At 46.3% G+C, this 22,077-nt stretch overlaps 1 protein-coding gene across 9 annotated transcripts in view; it reads right to left on the reverse strand.

Moving 5' to 3' along the window:
• Positions 1-20,799, reverse strand: part of TMEM225B (transmembrane protein 225B) — a 28,059-nt gene extending 7,260 nt beyond the window's left edge. For 2 of the 9 annotated variants that reach the window (XM_027042176.2, XM_027042174.2), the window contains exons 1-4: positions 20,638-20,799; positions 4,421-4,604; positions 2,893-2,971; positions 1,288-1,498 (exon numbers count right to left, since the gene is read on the reverse strand). In XM_027042176.2, coding sequence (XP_026897977.1) covers positions 1,288-1,498; positions 2,893-2,904 — 223 coding nt within the window. In that variant the 5' untranslated portion in view covers positions 2,905-2,971; positions 4,421-4,604; positions 20,638-20,799. Of the gene's footprint in view, positions 1-1,287; positions 1,499-1,606; positions 1,647-2,892; positions 2,972-3,090; positions 3,204-3,840; positions 4,370-4,420; positions 4,605-20,637 lie in introns of those variants that run through there. The other 7 variants (XM_027042177.2, XM_053213284.1, XM_027042179.2 and 4 more) reach the window with 7 other exon arrangements.
• Positions 20,800-22,077: the final 1,278 nt, after the last annotated feature.

Raw genomic sequence — 22,077 nt, forward strand, 5'->3', positions numbered from 1 at the left:
ATTAGATGGACAAACAGTCATTTTAGTAAGCAACATAAATGATACAAGTTGCATGTGGAAATGTGAAGAACTCCATCAATACTGGTCCCACTGAAATAAGTGGCTAGTGGAAAATCAGAACCTGTGAGGTTGAGATGTTCTGAACTCTGTGGGGAATGCTTATTTAATTATCCCAGTTAACACAAGTCATGAAATAGATCCAAGATAGCAGAGCAAGGGACTTGATGACAGGGTGATTTATTCCCCTATTATTGGCATGATTCAGACCCATGTTAAAATGAGGTTTTTAGGGTTTCTTTGGGGGGGGTGGTGCAAAAAAAGATGATTTTATTAAAGCACGGGGACAGGACCCATGGGCAGAAAGAGCTGCCATTAATATGAGTTTTTATAGCCTTCTAAGCATGCAGAGATGGACAGCTGGGGGTGGGACAAAAAGACAAACATATCACTAAACTCCTAAGACAAAGGTATCGCTAAACTTCTAGAATCTACTCTTGGGCTAAACCAATGGTTTTCAACTGGAGGCAGGTTTGCACCTCCTCACCCCGGGGATATTTGGCAATGCTAAGAGGTAAGTTGGTTGTCACAACTGAGGGTAGGGGGTGCTACTGGCATCAAGTGGGCCGTAGAGGGCAGGGGTGCTACTAACTGTCCTGCAAACAACAGGAGAGCCCCGCAACAAAGATTTTCCAGCCAAAGTGTCAGTAGTACCGAGGCTGAGCAACTCCAGGTCAAGGAGCTCACACAGTGTGGCCCATCTTCCCCCAAAGAGGCTTCTCCTCTTCTGTTATCAGGAGAGAACCCCTATATCCCCCAGGTTCACCTCCTTTCCAAGACAGACATCCCCCTGACCCTCTCAAGCCCCTTATAAAAACACAGCCTCAAGTGCATCCACAGTCCACTGAGCTCGTATTTCTGTGCATTCCCTTCGAAATGTCCTCAGGCCTGAGCACATTCTCTGTAGAGCAGCCACCCACAGTCGGACAGGCGTTTGGAAGTGAGGCTGAAATCCAGCCTCACAGAGTAGGGCAGGACCCCCGCCCCTCCATCCTAGATGGAGCCAGCCCTACCCCGCAAATAAACTTTGTTGCTGACACATTTGCTCCTGACCCTGGTGGTCAACCTGATATTATCAACCTTCTCCCAGCCACTACTTTCCTCTAACCCCAAAAGTAGAGACTCAGAAAATGCCCTTAGGGGTTTATTAAATTCTGTCCTCTCTGTCACCCAAACTGCCCACACTCGCCCATCTCCCTCTGCCCCATCCCCACCTCCATCCCTCCTTACCTGATAAGGGTCGAGGCTTCCAGCATTTGATATGGAAACAGTTCTCAAACAGGCCACTGAAAAACACTTCGTGGGACTCCTCGTTTACAAGCCGCACCCAGAAGGGAAAGATGGAGACCAGCAGTATAAGCAGGTAGCCCAGGGAGGTCAAGGCTGGGGCTATGGCCCACGTGAACCCCTTCATGTCCTTGTCCTCCAAAGTCAGCATCACCTGTTCAAGGGAAAAGTGAAGGCTTCTCAAGTGGAACACAGGGAAGGAGATGATGCCTGCACAAACGGTAGCACATATGTGAGGCTCGGGAAATGTTGAGTTCCTTGCCTGGATAAACTTTACAGCCTCACAGACTTCTTCAGCAGACCTAAAAAAATGCATAAAATATTTTTTTTGCCGCTAAGTCACTGGGTGATCTTGGGTAAGCAGCGTCCCTTCTCTGAGCCCTAATTTCCACCTCAATAAAAGGAGGACGTTGGAATGGGCCATCCCTGAACCCTTCCAACCCTAAAGTTCTCACTGCTCAGTTCTGTTAACTACCACCCACCTACAAAGACCCTCTCCACTAAGCTTGGCAGGCAGCTAACAGTTAAGAGCTTTGGGGATTTCAGAATGATGATGAGAGAGATAATAAGGCTGGGGTCTGAGGTGCAAAGCCCTCAGTGTGAGGGGTTGCTCTCTCCAGTCCTCATCCTGTGTGAACATCCATGCTCAGGCCCAACACCTGGAGAGGCTCCAATGCAGACCCCCGAAACTGCAGCCGGGGCAAGGAGAGTCTCTAAGGCTGTGGGACCTGCTGATCACCACAAATAGGACCAGCCTAATGGTGGAGGGTGGAGTGCGGGTGCCCTCCTGCACCTCCTACCCAAACACGCTGTGTATAACCAGGTACACAGAGTGCTCTTCGAGCGCTGGCAGAGTGGTTTGGAAACATCCCAATGTGCTTTCACCTCCTTCCTGTCACTACTTTTTCTTGTTCCCTCCTGAACAACTTCATCCTTCCCTCTCTCCAAAGCTCCCCTTTAGACACTCCCTCCACCCTCCAGGCCTCACTGATGGGTCACTTGAACTTCAGGGCCCCAGTCTCCTTTGCTCTCAAATGATGGAGTCGGTTGGCCCGGAGAGCAGTCCTAGCTCTAAAACTGTCCGGTATAAGTCATGGCTACATCTTGACCCCCCTGCTCTGGGTAGGACGGAGGACACTGGACATTGTCTTTCGATGGTCTGTGTCCTGCCTATGCCCCCCCTCCCCCCCCCGCAACCTCAATTTGTCTAAAACCGCCCTTTGTGTTTTCCCCATTTCAGCCATTCTCCATCACCACATGCTGGCGTGGAGCGCGTGCCGGCCTCTCCCTCTCTCCATGTCCCCATCTCATCTGCCTTCCTTGTCCTCCCAGGCTTCCTCTCTGAAAGTCCCCACACCCACACTGTTCCTGCCCCATGCCCACAGGTCTCCCTCCACTCCTGGAATACCAGAGCCATCCCCAACTCCTCCAGCCTCCTTCCCCACTTTCCTCCTCAAAGCCCAACTCTCCTGTGAAGCTCAGCCTGGTCCTGGCCACTGCACACAGCCCCCCCAGCCACCAGCCACTATCCATTCCCTCCACACTTACTGAACGCCCCATGACCAGCTTAGGCCAATGGGGGTGATTCAGGGATGAAAACAGACAGGAACTCGCAGGCTCTTGGTAACTGTGGGGTGAGAGACACAAAAACACGTCACAAGGTGCAATGCTTTCCTCTCCCCTGCCTGGCTGACTTCAGGGCCAGGCATACCCCAGTCCTATCGTCCCCCCTGCCCGGCTGCTCACCAGTGAGAAGGACCTTCGGAACAGCTCTTAGCACTGGGCCTGGATGACTGCGCCCCACAGATATATAACTTGTGGGGTGCATTGATCTAGGCCAGACTCGAAGGACCATAGACCTGTTAATATGACAGGGGATTTGTACATCCTTTTGTAGTGTTGAAACAGAGCAGGAGAGAAAGACCCACCACTGGTCCAGGATCCCACAGTCAGTCAGCCCTGGGGCAAGGACCAGAATCCCACATGGCTGCCTCTCCCACCTCAGCTGACCAGGCCAGCAGTCTAGTTTGGAATTTAGTGGCCAGTGAATTCTTCCTACTAGGTAAGCTCATTTGCATGTGTGAGGAAGGGAGAGTGCGGGGGGGGGGGGGGGGGAGGGGGGGGGATGTAGAACTGCCAACTTTTTATTTTGCCAAAAACATTCAAAATAAAACAAAAACAACTGTCAGCTACTATTACACAGAGTGTTTTAACTATTATTTAAAAAGGATCTGTGACACTGGAAAGTAAAAGAGCTGCTAGCTACATGGAGCCTGGAGGACTGGCATCTGGGAAGCAGGGCTTATGCGGAGGCTTCTCACTCTGGGCTCCCTCTGGGACAGTTCCTGAGCTACCCTGCAGCAGCAGCCAGAATGCACCCCTGTTCCCCCCCCCCCCCCCCCAGGCCGTGCAACCCCGGGGTCAGCTGGGACCTGCGCTAGGGGATGAATGAGGTGGGTGACATAAAGTACATCTGGGTTGGAATGGTGGGGGTACCTGTCAGGGTCACAGGGTGCCTCACTCCCTTTTCCCACCAGTCATTAGTGGCAACTCGGGCAGCAAATTGATCCGGGTTTGCTCTGAGGTTCCTTCCTGCTGAAAAGCCTCCTGGGCCCTTCCCTTGCCCCAAAGCCACAGTGACATTTTCTGGAAACAACGATGGACCCAGATCTGATCATCCCCCCACCCCTGCCACCTCTGATCATCCCCCCAGCCCCGCCACCGCAGTGGGTCGCAAAAGCCTGGGGGGTGGCCTGAAGGCGGCAGGGGGAGGGGTGCTGGGGGCCCTCTCCACGCCCCCAATCCTTGGGCCCACCTTGCCGCTCCCTCCCGGGTGGTCTCTCCTCCCTCCTGGGGCACCTTCGGGGTTTCCGGGCCTCTAGGGCAGGGCTTCCCTCTAGGCCAGCCCCTCATCCAACCCTTTGGCCCAGAGCTTGTCCCTCTGTCCAGAGCTTCCGTTGGCCCGGAGGCGGGAGCAAGAATGCGCCCTCTCCTGACAGAGCCCACGGAGCCCGCGTGGGGCCCTGGGGCGGAGGGTGGGGGCTCATCGGCCCTGCAGCTTCACCTGCCCACTCACCTGGCCCTCGGCCCGGGGTACCTGACCTCCGGGGCTGTTTGCAGAACGGACCTCGCGCACCCGTGCGCCAAACAGGGTGGAAGTGATCTCGAGCCGGGCAGATCTCAATTCGAATTCCAGCTCTGCCATTACCAGCAGGGTGACCTTGGGTAATTTACTTCTTCTTGGGTGTCAGTTTTCTCGTCTGTGAAGTGGGAATAATAATAGTAACTCCTCTTGTTGGAGGGCTAAAAGGGTCCAATGACCCGTCCAATGACAAGCCCCCCTGACTCCTCAGGAGCCTGCCAGTTCATTCCCCTTCTCCAAGACCCTCATCCCCGATCACCCCACTCCTGCAGCCTCCCAAGCCTTTGTCCTGTGCATGGGCCCGATCACCCTCAGGCCTCCCGGCCCTTCCATCCCTCTCCCCTTCTCTGCCCTCCCCTAAGAAGGCTGGCTACCCTTCTCACCCTGGCGGCTGGTTTCAACCTGGGGGAAGACTCTTCAGAGAGGGCAGGACTAACTTCCAGCTTTGGGAGACAGGTAGGGGGTGGCCACACTTAGAGCTGGATAAACCACCAGCAGCACCACACACAACCCCCACTCCGCCCCACTTTGAGTCTGCTTTCACCAAGCAAATGCATTTGTAACTCTAAGATTTTTAAAAGCCAGTACCATGTCTGGCACCGGCTCACCTCTCCTCTGGCCCTGACATATTCAAAACCGAGATGGGATGGGCCACTAATTCACCCAGTCACCTATCACGTGAGAGCATGTGACAGGCCCCTATACCGTCCAGGATTGTATCTCTCAAAGTTTCAGAACCCAATTTGTAAATGTTCCCCAGAGACAGCCTCCACAGGCTTAGCTGGCTCGGGGCAGAGGTCCAGCTGGCAGGACCAGAGCTAGGCCAGGAAGACCCTCCCCCTTCCCACAACCTTCTGCCCTCGTCTCAGACAGATAACTCCGATCTCCTCCACCCGACAGGTTTTCATTCTCCAGGTGGCAGGGGAAGCAATTCACTTCCAGACTCCAGTCTTCACAGTTAGTCATCCTGGAGGAAGAGAAGGTTTTCCTCAGCCTATTCTCACCCTCTCCTTGTTTCAAGATTTCCCAAGTAAGCATTCTGATTAGCTCAAGTCACATGCTCATTCCACTCTGGCCAGAGAAGACAAGTCAACTGTGCTTCACAGTGGCCAGGCAGGCAGGGTCACTGAGAAGTCAGCAATTTGGATTACATATCTGGATCAACATAAAAACTTTCTTAAAGGAAGAGGAATGGTGTCTTCAGAAGAAGGGAGAAATCATGGCAGACCAGGGCAGCATTTTCACGTGCACTGTTATGTTATACTTTTGAATCTCATTACACAGTAAACCCAAATGACAGGCATTATTATCCTCATACTGCAAATGAATAAAGTCTCGGGTTAAGAACTTGCCCAGAAGATCATGGATAGTTGCTAAAAACATTAGGCTGTAGGGGAATACATTATTTGCATGGTGCTAGAGTTTATCGTCCTTACAAATTACTAGTTGCAAAAGGAAAACATACGTTTACGTAGCAGAGATCTGGCAGTCACTACCTGAAACAGGTGAATAAACGGCATGACTTAGGGTGGGATAATATGACGTCGGTTGCCTACGGAGGCATTACAGTATGGAGACATGACCTATGAGGTTTTCTTGCCAAAAATGTTTAATCAAGCCTCTAAACCTCATTCCAGTTTAGAGGAAATACAGGGGGGTGGAGGGAAGTTAAATACCACCACAGGACAACAGGAACCAATTCTGTGAAAAATTCTAAAGGATAACTGTTCTGGACTCCTCCAAAAGTCATTGTCACAAACAAATGAACAAACAAAAGCAGAGGAACTATTCTAGATTAACATAAAGCCAAATGCAATGTGACCCTGGTTTTTTGTTTTTTTTTTTCTGATTAGAAATAAAATTGCTATAAAACACATTCTTGGGGCAACCAGGGAAAGTCTGAATGTAGACTGCATTTTAGATGTTATTAGGAAATTAAATTCTTTTTCTTAAGTATGTTAAAAGTGATGCGATTATGTAGGAGACTAACCTTACTTGTAGGAGAAGCATGCCATGCTACTTAGGGGTGAAGGTTATGTCCATGCATGCTCTCAAATAATTCAGAAAAAAATTATATGGATAGAAAGTAGATATGGACAAGTGATAATAATTACTTATCTACATAGAGGATATATAGCGTGTTCATTTATACCATTTTTCAACTTTTCCATATATTGAAATCTCTCAGATAAAAAAAAAACTGGAAAAAAATAAAAAGAAACTTGGCTAAGAACATATCCACAGCAGTAACCTAAAGTACTCAGCCACGCAGCATCAAAGTGCTTTCTCTAATGACAGATACGACGTTCAATGTTCTGTGTGTACAGTCCTTGCCCTCGCAGAACTTGCCATCTAGCACAGAGACCAGTACCTGAATAAATCACTTTTTTAAAAAACGTGCTCAGTACACAAAGGATGGATAGCACGCTACAGGGATAGCAGAGGACAATTCAGCCCAAGGGAAGACCTGCAAGGAGGCAGGATTTACATGGAATCTTATTCCCAAAAGGGGATTGCATTGTGCAAAGATTTTCACCTGCTCTTCAGCAAGAACTACTATACATGGCACATATGTGTACATGTGCACATGGAAAAATCTCAATTCCCTTAGCTACGTGCAATGCACACAAATGCTTTCTACCCCAGTCCAGTCATGCTTACTTTTTTCTTTTACCCTCAGTGCTGGTTGCAACTCACTCCAATAAATTAATCTTCTGACCCACTAGTTGCTTTGACCTACATTTGAAAAAATACTGTGTTCAAGGACCCAACAAATTTCAAAATGACTGGAAGGAGCGGCCCCCAGAGAACTGAAGACGTCAATAGGCAGAGCAGAGACGTGAAGGGTCTTGTAGAGTTACATCCTAAGGGCCATGAGAGGCCTCTGGTAAATTAAAGCAGTCATATTTGGGCGCCAATGCCAAAATTCCTCTTCCTCTTACTATCTTCCCTTTCCCAGATTCCATCCTCTAACAGAGCACAGGAAGAACCTCTCATTCAGGGGAGCCCAAGGCTGCGCCCACAGCATGGCTAAGAACTATCAGGCCAGCCCCCTCCAGGACTGGAGATTTTAGAATGTGTGCACAGGCTTAGGTTATAGCCTCCTCTGGAAGCATTTTCATATTTTCCCAGGTCCAGGGTAGAGGACAAGCAAGAATAACTGTCTGCTGGAAAATGGGGTGGAGTCCCCATGAGCTGGAGCTCTGACTTCCCCCAGACTCTGTGCTTCCTTGGGCCAGAGCTCCCAAGGGAAAACCCAAACTAGTTTTACCAGTTAACAGAACTGGGAAGTGAGCAGGCCTCTGCTCTCCAGCCCCCAGACCTGGTTTACTGCACTTAGGGAATCCACCCACTAGCTGGCTCCATTCCCAATGCCAGGGCCCCACAGCTCCTTCACCTGGGACACCTTCTCTCTCCTTTCACATAGGCTCCTGATGTGCTCCACACTCGCAGTCCAGCCCTCTTGCTAGCCCTCAGTGACTACGCCACACATCCTATGTGATCTTTTTGTGTCTTTCAGCACCTGTGAAGCATTGTTGTCCCCTATTGCATATATAGGTTCCCAACCTTGAATGCACATTAGAATTCGCTGGTAACTTGCAAAATCCCAATATCCAGGTCATACTCAATTCCATAAAATCTCTGAGATTGGGACTGAGGTACTTTGAAAGCCCCCCAGGTGATACAGTATGCTACCTAAGTTAAGAATTCCCGCTCTCTCATGTCCTGTTGCAGCTAGGAGCCATGAGTGGGCAAGGATGTGGGGTTACTATGGCTTCAGGTGATCAGTCATCCTGGTTCGCACAGGACTGAGCATTTTCTCAGATGTGAGACTTCCAATATTAAGACTGAGAAAAGCCTGGCCAACCTGGATGAGCGGCTGACCTCGTGTTCACCTGCGGTCTAACAGCTTAGTCAATTTTCTGGCCACTAGTAATACTTGTGCCCAAAGAACCAGAGCCCCGCTTTAGTGGGTTTTTTTCCTACATCTTTTTTTTTTTTTTTTTTTTTTAAGTAATCTCTACACCCTACGTGGGGCTTGAACTTAACAACTCTGAGATCAAGAGTTGCATGCTCCACTGACTGAGCCAGCCAGGAGCCGCTCCCCCACTACTTTAGTGCCTTTGATACGGCTAGACAAACTCTTTGCTCTCCTTTCCTGGTCTCCACGGACACCTCCACCCTTGGAGCCTGGCCCATGACCCTGCACAATGACTTTGTCCTGAGATGCCCCTCCCTGCTATTCTTTTCTGCCAGTCAGAATCCTGCCCAGTCTGTGGGGCACCTCAGTCAGTTAAGCGTCCAACTCTTGATCTTGGCTCTGGTCATGATCCTACCGTTCATGAGTTCAAGCCTGCGTTGGGCTCTGTGCTGACAGTGTGGAGCCTGCTTGAGATTCCCTCTCTCACGCACTCTCTGCCCTCCCGACATGTGCTTTCTCTCTCTCTTTCTCTCAAAATGGATAAATACCCTTAAAAAAAAGAATCCTGCCCAGCCTTCAAACCCAACTCATCAAGCCCTGCCTCATCCCTGAAGCTTCTCAAGACCCCACAGAAGGAAAGGGCCCGTTCTGTGGTGAAAGGAGTGGGGAGGGACTCGAGAAGGGTCACATGCCGAGTAGAGTAAGAGGGCACACCAGCTCAGAGGTCAGACCAGGCCTCACAGAGTGCAAGTCCATACTCGAGACATCTAGATGGCAAGGTGACCCTTAGTTAGTGCTAATAATCACCTCCAGATTATACAGAAAGGAAGGTAGAGGAGTGTAGATAGAAGAGCTGAGACAAACAACAAGACTTTGGGGTCCAGTAAACAGATTCATTCAACAGCCATCCACTCAATACCTACTGTGTGCACAGCACCAGACCAGGCATGGAGGCTGCAGGACAGGCAAGTTTCAATTTTAAGAGTCTACAATGTAAGTATAATTTTCACTTGATATTTTAAATAATCATTAATCCAGACTAGGGGTAAAACAATCTTATTTTTTTGTGATAAAAAATAAGCATTTACAACAAAGTAGGTATTTTTCTCAGATACCTAGAATAAATCTAACAATGTACTACCCAGTAGAGATATTTTTGGGATTTCTTTCAGTGATAAAAATATTCATGGTAATGAGTACTCAAAAGTTTTTGTGTGTTTTTTTTAATTGTATCCATTATGGGAGCACCTGGCTGGCACAGCTGGTGAAGCATGTGACTCTTGATCTCAGGGTCATGAATTCAAGTCCCATGTTTGGGTGCAGAGATTTCTTAAAAATAAAAATCCTATTCATTTTTGAGAGAGCAAGCGCTAGCACACACATGAGTGGGGGAGGGGCAGAGACAGAGAGGAGAGAGGGGAGACAGAGGATCCGAAGCAGGCTCTGCACTGACAGCAGAGAACCCAATGCAGGGCTCAAACTCCCAAACCACGAGATCATGATCCGAGCTGAAGTCAGATGCTCAACCAACTGAGCCATCCAGGCACCCCAAAATAAAAAATCCTTAAAAAAATGATCTATTATGTATCACACTATTCAATTTTTTCCTCAACAATTACCCAGTAGTGAAGCTCTGCCTCAGGTTATGATGTAATTTTTGTTATAAAGGAGTTTGAACTGTGGCTTTTTCTTAAAGGAAATCTTGAAAATTATTATTGAAGTTTTGTTTCAAAAACAGCCAGAAGTTACCCATTTCTCTCCACCTAAACTTAAAATAAATGTGTACTTGTCACAAGAACAGTGACCTTGAGTATGACTAGGATTCAATCAGAGGGGTAAAACCACGAGGACACAAACACACACCCACACACAACCTAGGGAAGGCAAAGGAGGATCCAGGGGAAGGTGGACCCTTTGCAGGCCCAGCTGCTGACTAGCAACGACATGGGTGAGTTACAAAATAACTGCTGCTTTTTTTCTGCCCTCCCAGTCTCCCAAGAATCTCCCTCTCTAGCCCTCAAGAACCAAAAATTACAGGAAAGGGAAGTCTGGCAAGTGCATTTCAACCTACCCAAGCTGACATATAACAAAGCCCGTGACATGTCATACTGAAGTTCTTTGGCCTAGAAAATATGCCTGTTTATTAAGTGCATTTAGGTCATATAAAACAAGAGATTCAATAATCTGCAGGACACTGAGGAGTGAAATGCTGGTCCAAGACCCAAGGGTCACTTCCATCAAGAGTTACAACAGAATTGGGGTGCCTGGGTGGCTCAGTCGGTTAAGCGTCCGACTTCAGCTCAGGTCACGATCTCACAGTCCATGAGTTTGAGCCCCGCGTCGGGCTCTGGGCTGATGGCTCAGAGCCTGGAGCCTGCTTCCAGTTCTGTGTCTCCCTCTCTCTCTGCCCCTCCCCCGTTCATGCTCTGTCTCTCTCTGTCTCAAAAATAAATAAACGTTAAAAAAAAAAATTAAAAAAAAAAAAAGAGTTACAACAGAATAGATGAGCTAGAAGGAGAACTACTGGGTTCAAAGGTCACCTTGCTGCTTTCCTGATCTATGAGTCTGAATCCAGAATTCCCTGATTCTTTCTTCCCTGGAGTGGATCTGACTCATTCCATTTTCAGAAGACAACTGGGAAGATCTGAAAAGCAAACCACAGAATCTCCCTGTGATGCAGATCCTAAACATCAAATAAACAGCAGCACTAACTGAAGGTTCCACTTAGCCATCACCTTGGTAGTGCTGCATTAGGTTCCTTTCACACCTCTCTCTGACACACTTTCCTCCAAGGTGAATCTAATGATGCTGAATAAGGTGGAAACTCTGTCTAAAGGTTTTCATGTGTTGAACACATCCGTGAGATCTATCCACTATCTGGATTTTCACATCTTAATAAGAGTTGAGCCAGGACTGGAGGCTGTACACCCTCATGAAACCCAAAGGGTTTCTTCCCCATGTGGGCTCTCTGGCATTCAATCAGAGCTGAACTCTGACCAAAGGCTCCATCTACCATCTTCATTTCATTCACAGTTTCTCTCTTATATGGATTCCCAGATGATCAGAAAGGCATGAACTGTACGTGAAGGTTTTCCCACACTCCTTACATTCAGAAGCTTTTACTCCACTGTGAGTTTTCTGCTGCTGAATAAGGTGAGAGTTCTGACTGAAGGCCTTCCCACATTCACTACATTCATTGGGTTTCTCTCCAATGTGAATTCTATGGTGTTTAATAAGAAGTGAACTCCTACTAAAAGATTTCCCACACTTGCTGCAATCATAAGGAGCCTCCCCTGTGTGGACTCCGTGGTGTTCAATGAGGTACGAGTTACAACTGTAAGCCTTCCCACAGTCATTGCATTCATATGGTCTCTCTTTGGTGTGAACTCACTGATGTTCTATTAGATTTGAGCTCTGGCTGAAGGCCTTCCCACACTCACTACACACATAGGGTTTCTCCCTCATGTGGATTCTCCGGTGTCAAGTAAGACTTGAGCTCTGAACAAAAGCTTTTCCACATTCATTACACATATAAGGCATTTCTCCTGTATGAGTTATCTGATGCTGGATAAGGTGTGAACTGCACCAGAAGGCTTTCCCACAGTTACTGCATTCATAGGGTTTTTCTTCAGTATGTATTCTTTGATGCTGGGTAAGGTTTGAACTATGGCCAAAAGTTTTTCCACATTCATGACACTCAAAAGTCTTCCCTTGTGTGTGGATTCTTTCATGCTGAATAAGGTATGAGTTTCACCTAAATAACTTTCCACAAATACTACACATTTGGGATGTCTCTTCAATTAAGAATCTGTGGCTGTTGGATAGAGTTTATGACGTTACAGAAGTTTCATCTGCATTCATAAGGCCCCTCGTGTTTGTTTTGTTCACATTCATCTCCTTCAGGTAGTGTAGCCCTACTTCAAGACTTTTCTGCTTTATAATTAATTGATCCTCAGTCCAGGTCTCACCATCTGACAGAAAATATAAAAAAGGTAAAATGTAATAAGAAAAATTCCTGGTGGGAAACAGGATGGTCAGAGTATGCAAGAAGGATTTGGTTCAACAAAAAGTATGAAAAATGGCCTTGCAGTACAGAGAAAAGATGGATACAAGTTGCGCAGAATTGGAGAAAGCAGTGGGAAACTAAAATTAGGGTTTACATATGAAGTAGCTAACCAGACAGATGTACTGGGATTAGCAGAAAGGAAAGCGGTGTTTGGGGGAAGTGGAAGTATCTCAGAACATTAGAAGGGAGATTCTGGGGTCTCTGTGTGGGGAGGGGAAGGGACTAAACAAATCAATTAAAGAGGAGTATCCTACCCCAGAGGTTCTGTCTACATGGTACCCTGGCCTCGTGATTGTCTCTGAGGTAACAGGGAAGACTATCTTCACATCATCAAATGCCAACACCTTCTTCACCAGAGCATCTCTCTATACACAGATGCTCACTCATGGACAGACACACTCAGACCTACTTATGTGCATCTTTAAAAAATACTGCAAATTGGGAAGATTTAATAAAGGAAAGGGGAGAAGAGGAAGAGTTGTTTAAATATGAAGCATGGAGTAGAAATATTTCCAAGTCGATTTCAACTCTAACAGAACATACAAAAATAAACCCTGCACCCTAACTGCATTTAAAGGAGACATGATAGAAAAACATTGCCTGTTTAATACATTCCTCCTCTCAAGAAATACTTATGAAATAAGGCTCACTGAAGCTAGAGAAGTTTTTGTTTTTGTTTTTGTTTTGTTTTGTTTTGTTCGCAGTGGTATTAGAGAAAGCAGGCCCTCTACCAAGAGGGATCTTTCTGAAAGAAGGGAGTGCTGAGGAATATCCAAAGCAGCGTTTCCATCAGCAGGGAAAGCCTAGAATATAAACAGCTCTGATTTTATTTGGTAATAGTCATTTTATTGAAGGAATTTAATAATTATCTGTGATGTCTTATCACTTGTTCTCCACATCCAGATATGCTCTCATCCTCTGTATGTTCAATTTAGATACTGCATTTGTAAAAATTTTCTTCTTGTAATAAGAACTTTTAAGGTCCTCTCTCACAGCAACTTTCAAACATACTATTCAGCATTATCAACTATAGTTGCCATGTTGTACATTACATCCTCAGGACTTATTTAGCTTGTAACTGGAAGTTTCTACTTTTTGACACCCTTCATCCAATTCCCCCAGGCCCACCCCCAACATCTGGCAATCACCAGTTTGTTTTCTGTGTCTAAGAGTTGGGGTGGGGTTTTTTTTGTTTGTTTTTTGGATGTCATATATAAGTGAGATCATACAGTATCTGTCTTTCTCTGATTTATTTCACTTAGCATAATATCCTCAAGGTCCATCCATGTTTCCAAAAATGACAGATTTCCTTTTCATGGCTGAACAATATTCCACTGTGTATGCACATGTATATTTGTATGTATACCATATGTGCTTTATCCACTCATCCATCGATGGACACTTAGGCTGTTTCCAAGTCTTGGCTGTTGTACATAATGCTGTAATGAACATGGGGGGTGCAGATATCTTCTTGAGATTTGTGCTTTCATTTCCCTCAGATAAACACACAGAAGTGAATTGCTGGATCATATGGTAGTTCTATTGGTAGTTCATCAATTTACATCCTCACCAACAGTGTATAAGAATTCCTTTTCTCCATATCCTCACCAACACTTGTTACTTCTTGTCATTTAAATGATAGCCATTCTAACAGTGTGAACGGACTACTGGGTTAATGTTTTTATATCCATTTGCACATGTGTTTAACTGTTTACCTTGTAAGTCACACAAATTGCAAACACAGAGACTAGGTCTAAAAAGTTAGGTACTTTAAAAAAAAAAGTGACAAAGGCATCAGTCAAGCCCAAACAAATAGGTAGGCAGGCCAATTCTTTTTCGCAAGATACCAAAATGAACTGGTACTGTAAATTCAAGTCATTCACTGTGCACAATCCAACAGAACTTACTGTGGTTATGTAACTGTTCCACATCTGCACTCTCCAATACAGTAGCCAGTAGTCACAGATGGCTACTGAGCACTTGAAATGTGGCTAGTGCAACTGAGGAGCTGAACTTTTAATTGTATTTAATTAATTTCAATGTAGTTAGCCCATTGTAGCTGGTGCTACCCTACTGGACAGCCTAACTCTAGAACTTTCTAAGTCTTCCAGATTTGTCCCACAGGCCTAGGAGCATCTAAACCCAGAAGCCCTTCAAAACTGGGATCATTAATAAGGTGAGACATCAGACAGAGAAGCTAATAAAGTCTTCATCAGCTCATCAAAAGTCAAAGAGCAATAGCCTGGGCATGCCTCCATTTGGTCTTGAGGCCAAATGAGGGTTTCTTCTGTATCTCCCTGACCTGGCCTCTGTCTTTCCAGCCTTGTTCTGATCCTCTCCCCTACACCAAACCTTTTCTTTTTGTTGAACCAATCGCTTTGTTGTCTCCAACAACATGTGAAGGCTTAGGCATGCTAGAGGATGAGCCTTTTTTTTGGGCCGACAGACAGAGGATCTGACAGCCTGCCCAACATAGTCAAGAATGCAAATCCTACAGCTCTCAGGCTCCATTCAATAGCACCTTCTTCATTGGCTGAAAGTGATCCTTGTAGAATTCTTCAATACTTCTCCTCTTTGAGTCCTGTGACACTTCGCTCATTCACATCCATCTTACTGAGCACCAACAACATGCCAGGTACAGTTCCAAGTGCTGAGATACACCAGTGGGCAAATAGGCAAAAACTCTGCCTTCTAAGATATTTCATTTTAGTAAGGGAGCTGGACAAGAAACCTTATAAATTACATACTCTTAGAGGAAGAAGATACACGTACCATAGAGAAAGCAAGGAAGAGTAGAGTGCCAGGGGGAGGGAGTGGGCAGAAGGGTTCCAATTTTACATACCATGGTCAAAGAAGGACTAAGAAAATGACACTGAAGCAAAGATTTGAAGGAGATAAGGGTATCTGAGAAAGGGCATTGCACATAGAAGAAATAACAAGTACAAAGGCCCTGGGTGTTCAAGGAGGCAATGTGATGGGAATGCAATGAGCAGGGGGAGGGGTAGTAAGAAATGAGGTCACAGACATTAAAAGGGAATCAAAGAACATAGGACCCTATAGGCTACTGGAAGAGGTGTTCTTTCACCGAGTGAGATGGGGAGCCACAGGAGGCTTTTGACCAGAGGAAGACAAGGCCTGGCATTTTAACAGGATCACACTGGCTGCTATTTTGGATAGACTGTAGGAAGGCAATGGTAGAGGCAGGACAACCAGCCAGGAGGCTGCTGCAATAGTTCAGGTGAAAGATGATGGCACCCTGGACCAAGACTGTGGTGGAGAAGGTAGTAAGAATTACTTGGATTCTGGAAAACAACGTTGACGGTTGTGTGGACAGGAGTACTGACTGCTGGATATGAATATGAGAGAAGCTGTTTCTCTCTGGGTTAAGTAGCTGAAGGGATTGTGTTCCCAATCTCCTGAAATGGGGAATATCAGGCTACGTCTTCTCTATACTCCAATTAATGTGAACTATTTCCTGAACATGTATATCCCCACACACATCCTTCTCCTCCACCTGTAACAGCCTCCATTCTAATGTCACCTATCAAAATCCTAGACCTTCAAGACCCAGCTCAAAGGCAGCCTCCTTCCTGAAACCTAACCCGGCTCTAACCCTAGCTGGAAGTGATCTCTCCTTTGAATCTCTAAAGCATTCAGTTCCTACCTCTTTCATGGTATTTAACCACAGTCTTTGGGCCTCTCCTCAGAAGTATTTTTGTGTGTGTGTGTGTGTGTGTGTGTGTGTGTGTGTGTGTGTCAATTTATATTCAAAGCATCTCAGAATCAAAGATGTCTTCCATTTCTTTTTCTCCAAGCCCACTACTATGAAAAGAGTCCTGTGCACATTAGGTGCTTCAAAATGCTCCTGATTATTTCCCGGCAATTCATTAAAAGGAAGTTTCCCTCCATCAAGAGAAGAATCTATAAATCACTGACGGTTCCAAAAAGACCATTTATAAAAAGTCTCCAGGACTGAGGCTCAAATAAAATTCAGAGAGGTAGATCTCTTCATAGATTAGAGCCACTTTTAGAAAAAATATCGGGGCACCTGGCTGGCGCAGTCAGACATCTGACTCTTGATTTTGGCTCAGGTCATGATCCCAGGGTCGTGAGATCAAGCCCCGCATCAAATCGAGTTCTGCACTGAACGTGGAGACTGCTTAAGATTCCCATTCTCTCTCTCTCTCTCTCTCTCTCTCTCTCTCTCTCTCTCTCTGCCCCTCTCCCCTGCTTGCACTCTCTAAAAAAAATTTAAAACAAAATTCTTTTTAAAGAAAAGAAGGGGGTGCCTGGGTGGCTCAGTCAGTTGAACATCTGAATTAGGCTCAGGTCATGATCTCACAGCTTGTGGGTTCAAGCCCTACAATGGGCTCTGTGCTGACAGCTCAGAGCCTGGAGCCTGCTTCAGATTCTGTGTCTCCCTCTCTCTCTGCCTCTCCCCTGCTCATTCTCTCTCCTTCTCTCTCTGTCACTCAAAAATAAACAAACATTAGGGACACCTGGGTGACTCAGTCAGTTAAGCATCTGACTTCGGCTCAGGTCATGATCTCACGCTTCATGGGTTTGAGCCCCGCATCAGGTTCTGTGCTGACAGCTCAGAGCCTGAGTCTGCTTTGGATTCTGTGTCTCCCTCTCTCTCTGCCCATCCCCCACTCACGCTCTGTCTATCTCTCTCTCTCTCTCTAAAATAAATATTAAAAAAATAATAAACATTTTAAAAACTAAAAAAAAAAAAAAAAAAAAGAAAAAATATCAAAAACTTGGATCCAAACTCTGGTAGGCAGCAGGGCCCCCTAGAACACCTCAACAGACAGTGGCCAGTCTGAGACAGAGCTAGAGAAGCCCAAGAAGAGAGCAGTTGTCCTCTGAAATAAGCAAATCAAATGTGTCCCTGTGGACAAAGGTTTAAAAGAAAGTTTCTTGGCTGATCTGCTTTTAATTTAGAGGAAAGGGGGAAATCTATGCAGTTCTTCAAGTAGTTTAACTACAAAGCTGTGTGATCTCAAGTATATTCACTTCTAACAGCAGGAGAAATGAGTAATACTGTACTGTGTCAAATAATGCCCCCCCCCCCCACTCATGTCTACCTGGAATCTCAGAATGTGACCTTCTTTGGAAGCAGAGTCTTTGCAGAGTTCAGATGAGGTCATAATGGATTGGGAGGTTGGGGCTAAATCCAATGACTGATATCTTTATAAGAGAAAGAAGAGGAAGATTCAGATATGGAAACACAGAAAAGAAGGTCATGTGACAACAGAGACAGAGATTGAATGATACAGCCATAAGCCAAGGAGCCCCAAGAATTGCTGGGGACCACCAGAAGCTAGGATCAGTCAAAGACGGATTCCTCTCTAGAACCTTCAGAGGTAGATAGGCCCTCTTGGACTTCTAGCTTACAAAATGGTGAGAATATAGTTCTGCTGTATTAAGCCATGCAGTTGTGGTAATTTGTTACGGCAACCCTAGGAAATGAATACACTTCCTGTTTGATTTAACCAATCAAAAACATATAGACCACCCACTATGTGCAGGATACTGGTAGAAGGATTATAATGCTGCCTCAAAGCAGAATTAGGAAGGACAACCCCTACCTAGGTGATTGGAGATGGCATCCCCAAAGAATGACTTGGAGCGGGATCTTGACTATGATCAGGATATACAAGGTAAAGAGTATTCCAGAAACAAGTAATAGCATATGCTAAGGCTCAGCAACTTAAAAAGGAACACTAAGTTTAAGGAATAGTGAAAAAAAGTTCAATATGACTGAAATGTATGCTCCATGTGGGCAGGAAGCAGGAGATGTAGTGAAAAAGTAGAGTAGAGCCACCTATGAAGAGGCATATAAGCCACACCCAGGGCTTTGCACTTTATTTTATAGGCAAAGACTAACATGATCAAATTTGTTCCCAGGGAAATTCTTCTGGCAGCAGTATAGAGGAGAGCCTAGAGTGAGGGCATGACCAATAGCATAGTGATGTATCAACAATCCAAGAAAAATAGGAGGGACTAAAATGAGGAAATGGCAGTGACAGACAACTGAATCAGGCACTTTTTGAAGAAAAACTGACAGGATGTGGTGGCTGACTGAATATGGAGGGAAGGAGAATAGTAGAGTATGACTCCCAAGTTTTGTCCTGGAAGGGGACAGGATCATGCACAGGAGTGAAAAAAGAGGGCTGAGAACAGTCTTAGGGAAAATCAACATTTAAAAACAGGTGGAGAAACAGGAGTGGGAAAGGCCCGGAGAAGGCAAGAGGAAAACAAGAAGAAAATGATGCTTCTGAAACCAAAGAACAAGAGGTGTGAGGAAGAATGATCACATCAACAGAAAATACTAAGGGGTCAAAAAATTAAAGCTGAAAAAAATGTGTCCAATGGATTCATTATAGGTAAGCCACTGGCAACCTGGGTGTAATCAGTTCTGATGGAGCAGAAGCAGTACCCTGCATTCCAAAGATAATAGCAACTCATGAAGATTTTTTTTAAAGAGGTATGACAGTGAAGGGAACAAAGGCAATTATACCCAGTTTCCCCCTAATGCTCAATCAGCCACCAAGTCCTGCAGGTTTTCATGTAAATGTCGCTTACAACTGTTTATTTCAGAAACTTCATGGAGGAGGCTGTCTTGCATGGGACGCTGGGATGAGTGGCGTTTGGATAGGCAGAGAATGTAGTGGACAGCAATGCATTAAGAAAAAGACACAGAGGCACAACAGTAGATAGTGCAAAGTGTCTTCAGCATTACCTTGTGTAGACACACCAGTCTTGCTCGGTTTATTTTGGGGAACACTAAGGAAAGACTCTCAAGTTGAGTTGAGGCCACCCTGCAGAGGGCCTTGAATGCCAAGTTATGGAGTATGGACTGGATGCAGTGGGCGCTGTGAACTAACAGGAGTAAATGAGTGTTTTAATAAGGTGAGTACAGGTACTTGGCCTTTTAGAAAGACTAACAACAGGGAGCCTGTGGTGTCTATCCCCTCTCATCTAAAATTTGATTCCTTGAACTTTAAATTCTTTCCAGGCCAAACCTGTGACTTTCTAAGGTTTCCTGGGCCAATACCCAGTTCCCAGGGATGTCCCTTGTGAACTTCTACCTTGTTTACTAACCCACAGCCTCTCAGTTAACTATTCTAACTCAACTCTTTTTTTTTTTTAATTTTTTTTAACGTTTATTTATTTTTGAGACAGAGAGAGACAGAGCATGAACGGGGGAGGGGCAGAGAGAGAGGGAGACACAGAATCTGAAACAGGCTCCAGGCTCTGAGCTGTCAGCCCAGAGACTGACGCGGGGCTCGAACTCACGGACCGGACCGTGAGATCGTGACCTGAGCTGAAGTCGGACGCTTAACCGACTGAGCCACCCAGGCGCCCCCTAACTCAACTCTTAAGTTTGTGGGTGAGTAGGGGTTGGGTTTTCTTTCAACTTAGTCTCAACACCTCACAATAAAAGCTCAATAAATACTTGCCAAATTAAAAATTAGCCCGAAAACATAGTTTTTACACATAAATCTGTAAAAGAAAATCTCCCCAAACATAAGCCATCTCAGAGCCCCTGATGTGGATTATCTAAGTCTATGTCTCCAATTAAATCATCCATATCCATTTTTTTAATAGCCAGACATACACCAGATAATGAGGGGATAGCAGATTGAAATAAAAATGTTAATACCTATAGCTTAACCTCATTTTCCATCAGTAAGTGGCTGTCTTATCTACTGTACTCCACAGGAAAGGCACCCTCTTGGAGTTTATACCTCGGGTGGTAAATGTATTTTCCCTAACGATGAAGGAGAGCTTGGGTAGAATGAGTGGAGGAGCCCGCTCCTTAACTGGTTATTTGCAGTATGGGACATACTTGGCTGGGTTCATTCATTTCTTTATTCACACATTTAGTGAGCTTCTCCAAAGGCCAAGCAAGTTAGCAGGTGCTGGAATGACAGATCCTCCAAGACTTATGCTAGGATAGTGCTGCTGCGGCAGATCTGCTCCACACAGAGAGAAAACGTTGGTTACAGGCTTTATTTACAGGTAATAGAGCCTCTGGTTAAAAAAAAAAAAAAAAAGCAGTAGTTTTTCACAGGACAATCGTGTCCATCTGATCTGAGGCCGCGGGTCGGAAGGACTAAGTTTAGACAAAGAAAGCCAGCTAGGTCAGCTCCTCACCCTTGCTCTTTCGAGGCTCCTGCTCGGAGGATGGGCACAGGGACTCCGGGGACATCTGCTCAGGCAGCTTCTCCATGGGCTGGGTCCAATCCCCGGTGCTGCTCCAAGGCCAAGACTTCCCCTAAAATGTCTTCAGAGCGCGACACAACGGACGGGCAGTCACTTCAGAAAAGGGAGGGAGAAGAGGGCAGATGCAGGGAAAACGGCAGGTTTCCCGGGAGAGGCTCCCAATTCACTCTCCCCAGGCCGGCTGGGCCCCGGCCCGGGGGCGCGGCCAGGCCTGCGGCCCCAACCCCGCACCACGGGCATCCCTTTGGCCCGAGCCCCCCGCCGCAGTCCGAGCTTCCCCCAGCCACGGCGCAGACCCGGAGCCCCGGCCCGTAGCCCCGACACTCACTCGCGCAGCCGCTCCGCAACGACGGCCACCTCGGCCCCCGGGGCAGGACTGGAAACTCGGGCTCCCCGGCGCGCACTTCCGGGTCCCGTCTAGGCAGCTCGGAGGTCTCCTCTCGATCGTGGGTTCTCCAGGGCCGCTGGGGAGCCGGACTCGGGAGCGGTGTGAAGATGGGGCCTCCTTTGGCGTTCGTCTTTCTCCAAGGACGGATTGAGAGAGGATGGGCAATGTCCTTTCATTGCCCAAGTGGACCTAGGGTCTAAATTGGTTTCCTTCTCATCGCCACTGTCCCGTGTGCACACCTTTTGCCTCCTCCCTTGACCCTTGCCGTTTTACCACCCATCTTCACCTCTCTCTCTTCTTCCAAATCACAAGTCGGGGACCCTGCGGGGCCCGAATTTCATATCTATGCCCGCAGTCCAGCCAGTCCTTTCCCTTTGCGGCTTCAACTTGGCCAGTGTTCCCCCTTCACTACTCCCAGCGCCTCCCAATTGCGCCTCGAGTGTATAAGTAAGCAGGACGTATCTGTACCAATGGGCTAAAACAGGAAGAAAAGCCTTAGAAATAAGGTCAAGATTCAAAGAGCTTACAGTGCCCGGAGTTTGCCAGGGGCATATTTGACATGTTGAAACAGTAAAAATGTTAGGGAAATTTGTTCATGATAAGGGGAGTTTCCTGCTAAACTCCGAAATAGCAGTTACCAGCTATGGAGTACTTAAACTGACCTTATCTCATTAATCTTCACGACAATCCCATGAAGAATTTTAGTGTAATTTTTAGTGTAATTTTAGTGCCAGAAACTGCAGACTCAGTAAGCAAGTAAAGGCAGCATTTAGAACCCTGGCCCGTTCAAACCAAAGCGTCGAGTCAAACTGCGCCCAGGAAGGACAATGGTTAGATGGAGTGGAGATTTGTAAATGAGCAAGTGCAGGAAAGAAAGACAGGCACTGTCATTATGCCCAAGTTGTAAATTTATAAACATGGATGGAATACAAATATAAGAGGTTAACCATTTTCTAAAAGTGAAGAGTGAATGAGATCCATCA

Source organism: Acinonyx jubatus, chromosome E3 (genome assembly GCF_027475565.1).
Source record: "Acinonyx jubatus isolate Ajub_Pintada_27869175 chromosome E3, VMU_Ajub_asm_v1.0, whole genome shotgun sequence".
Classification (NCBI taxonomy): Eukaryota; Metazoa; Chordata; class Mammalia; order Carnivora; family Felidae; genus Acinonyx; species Acinonyx jubatus.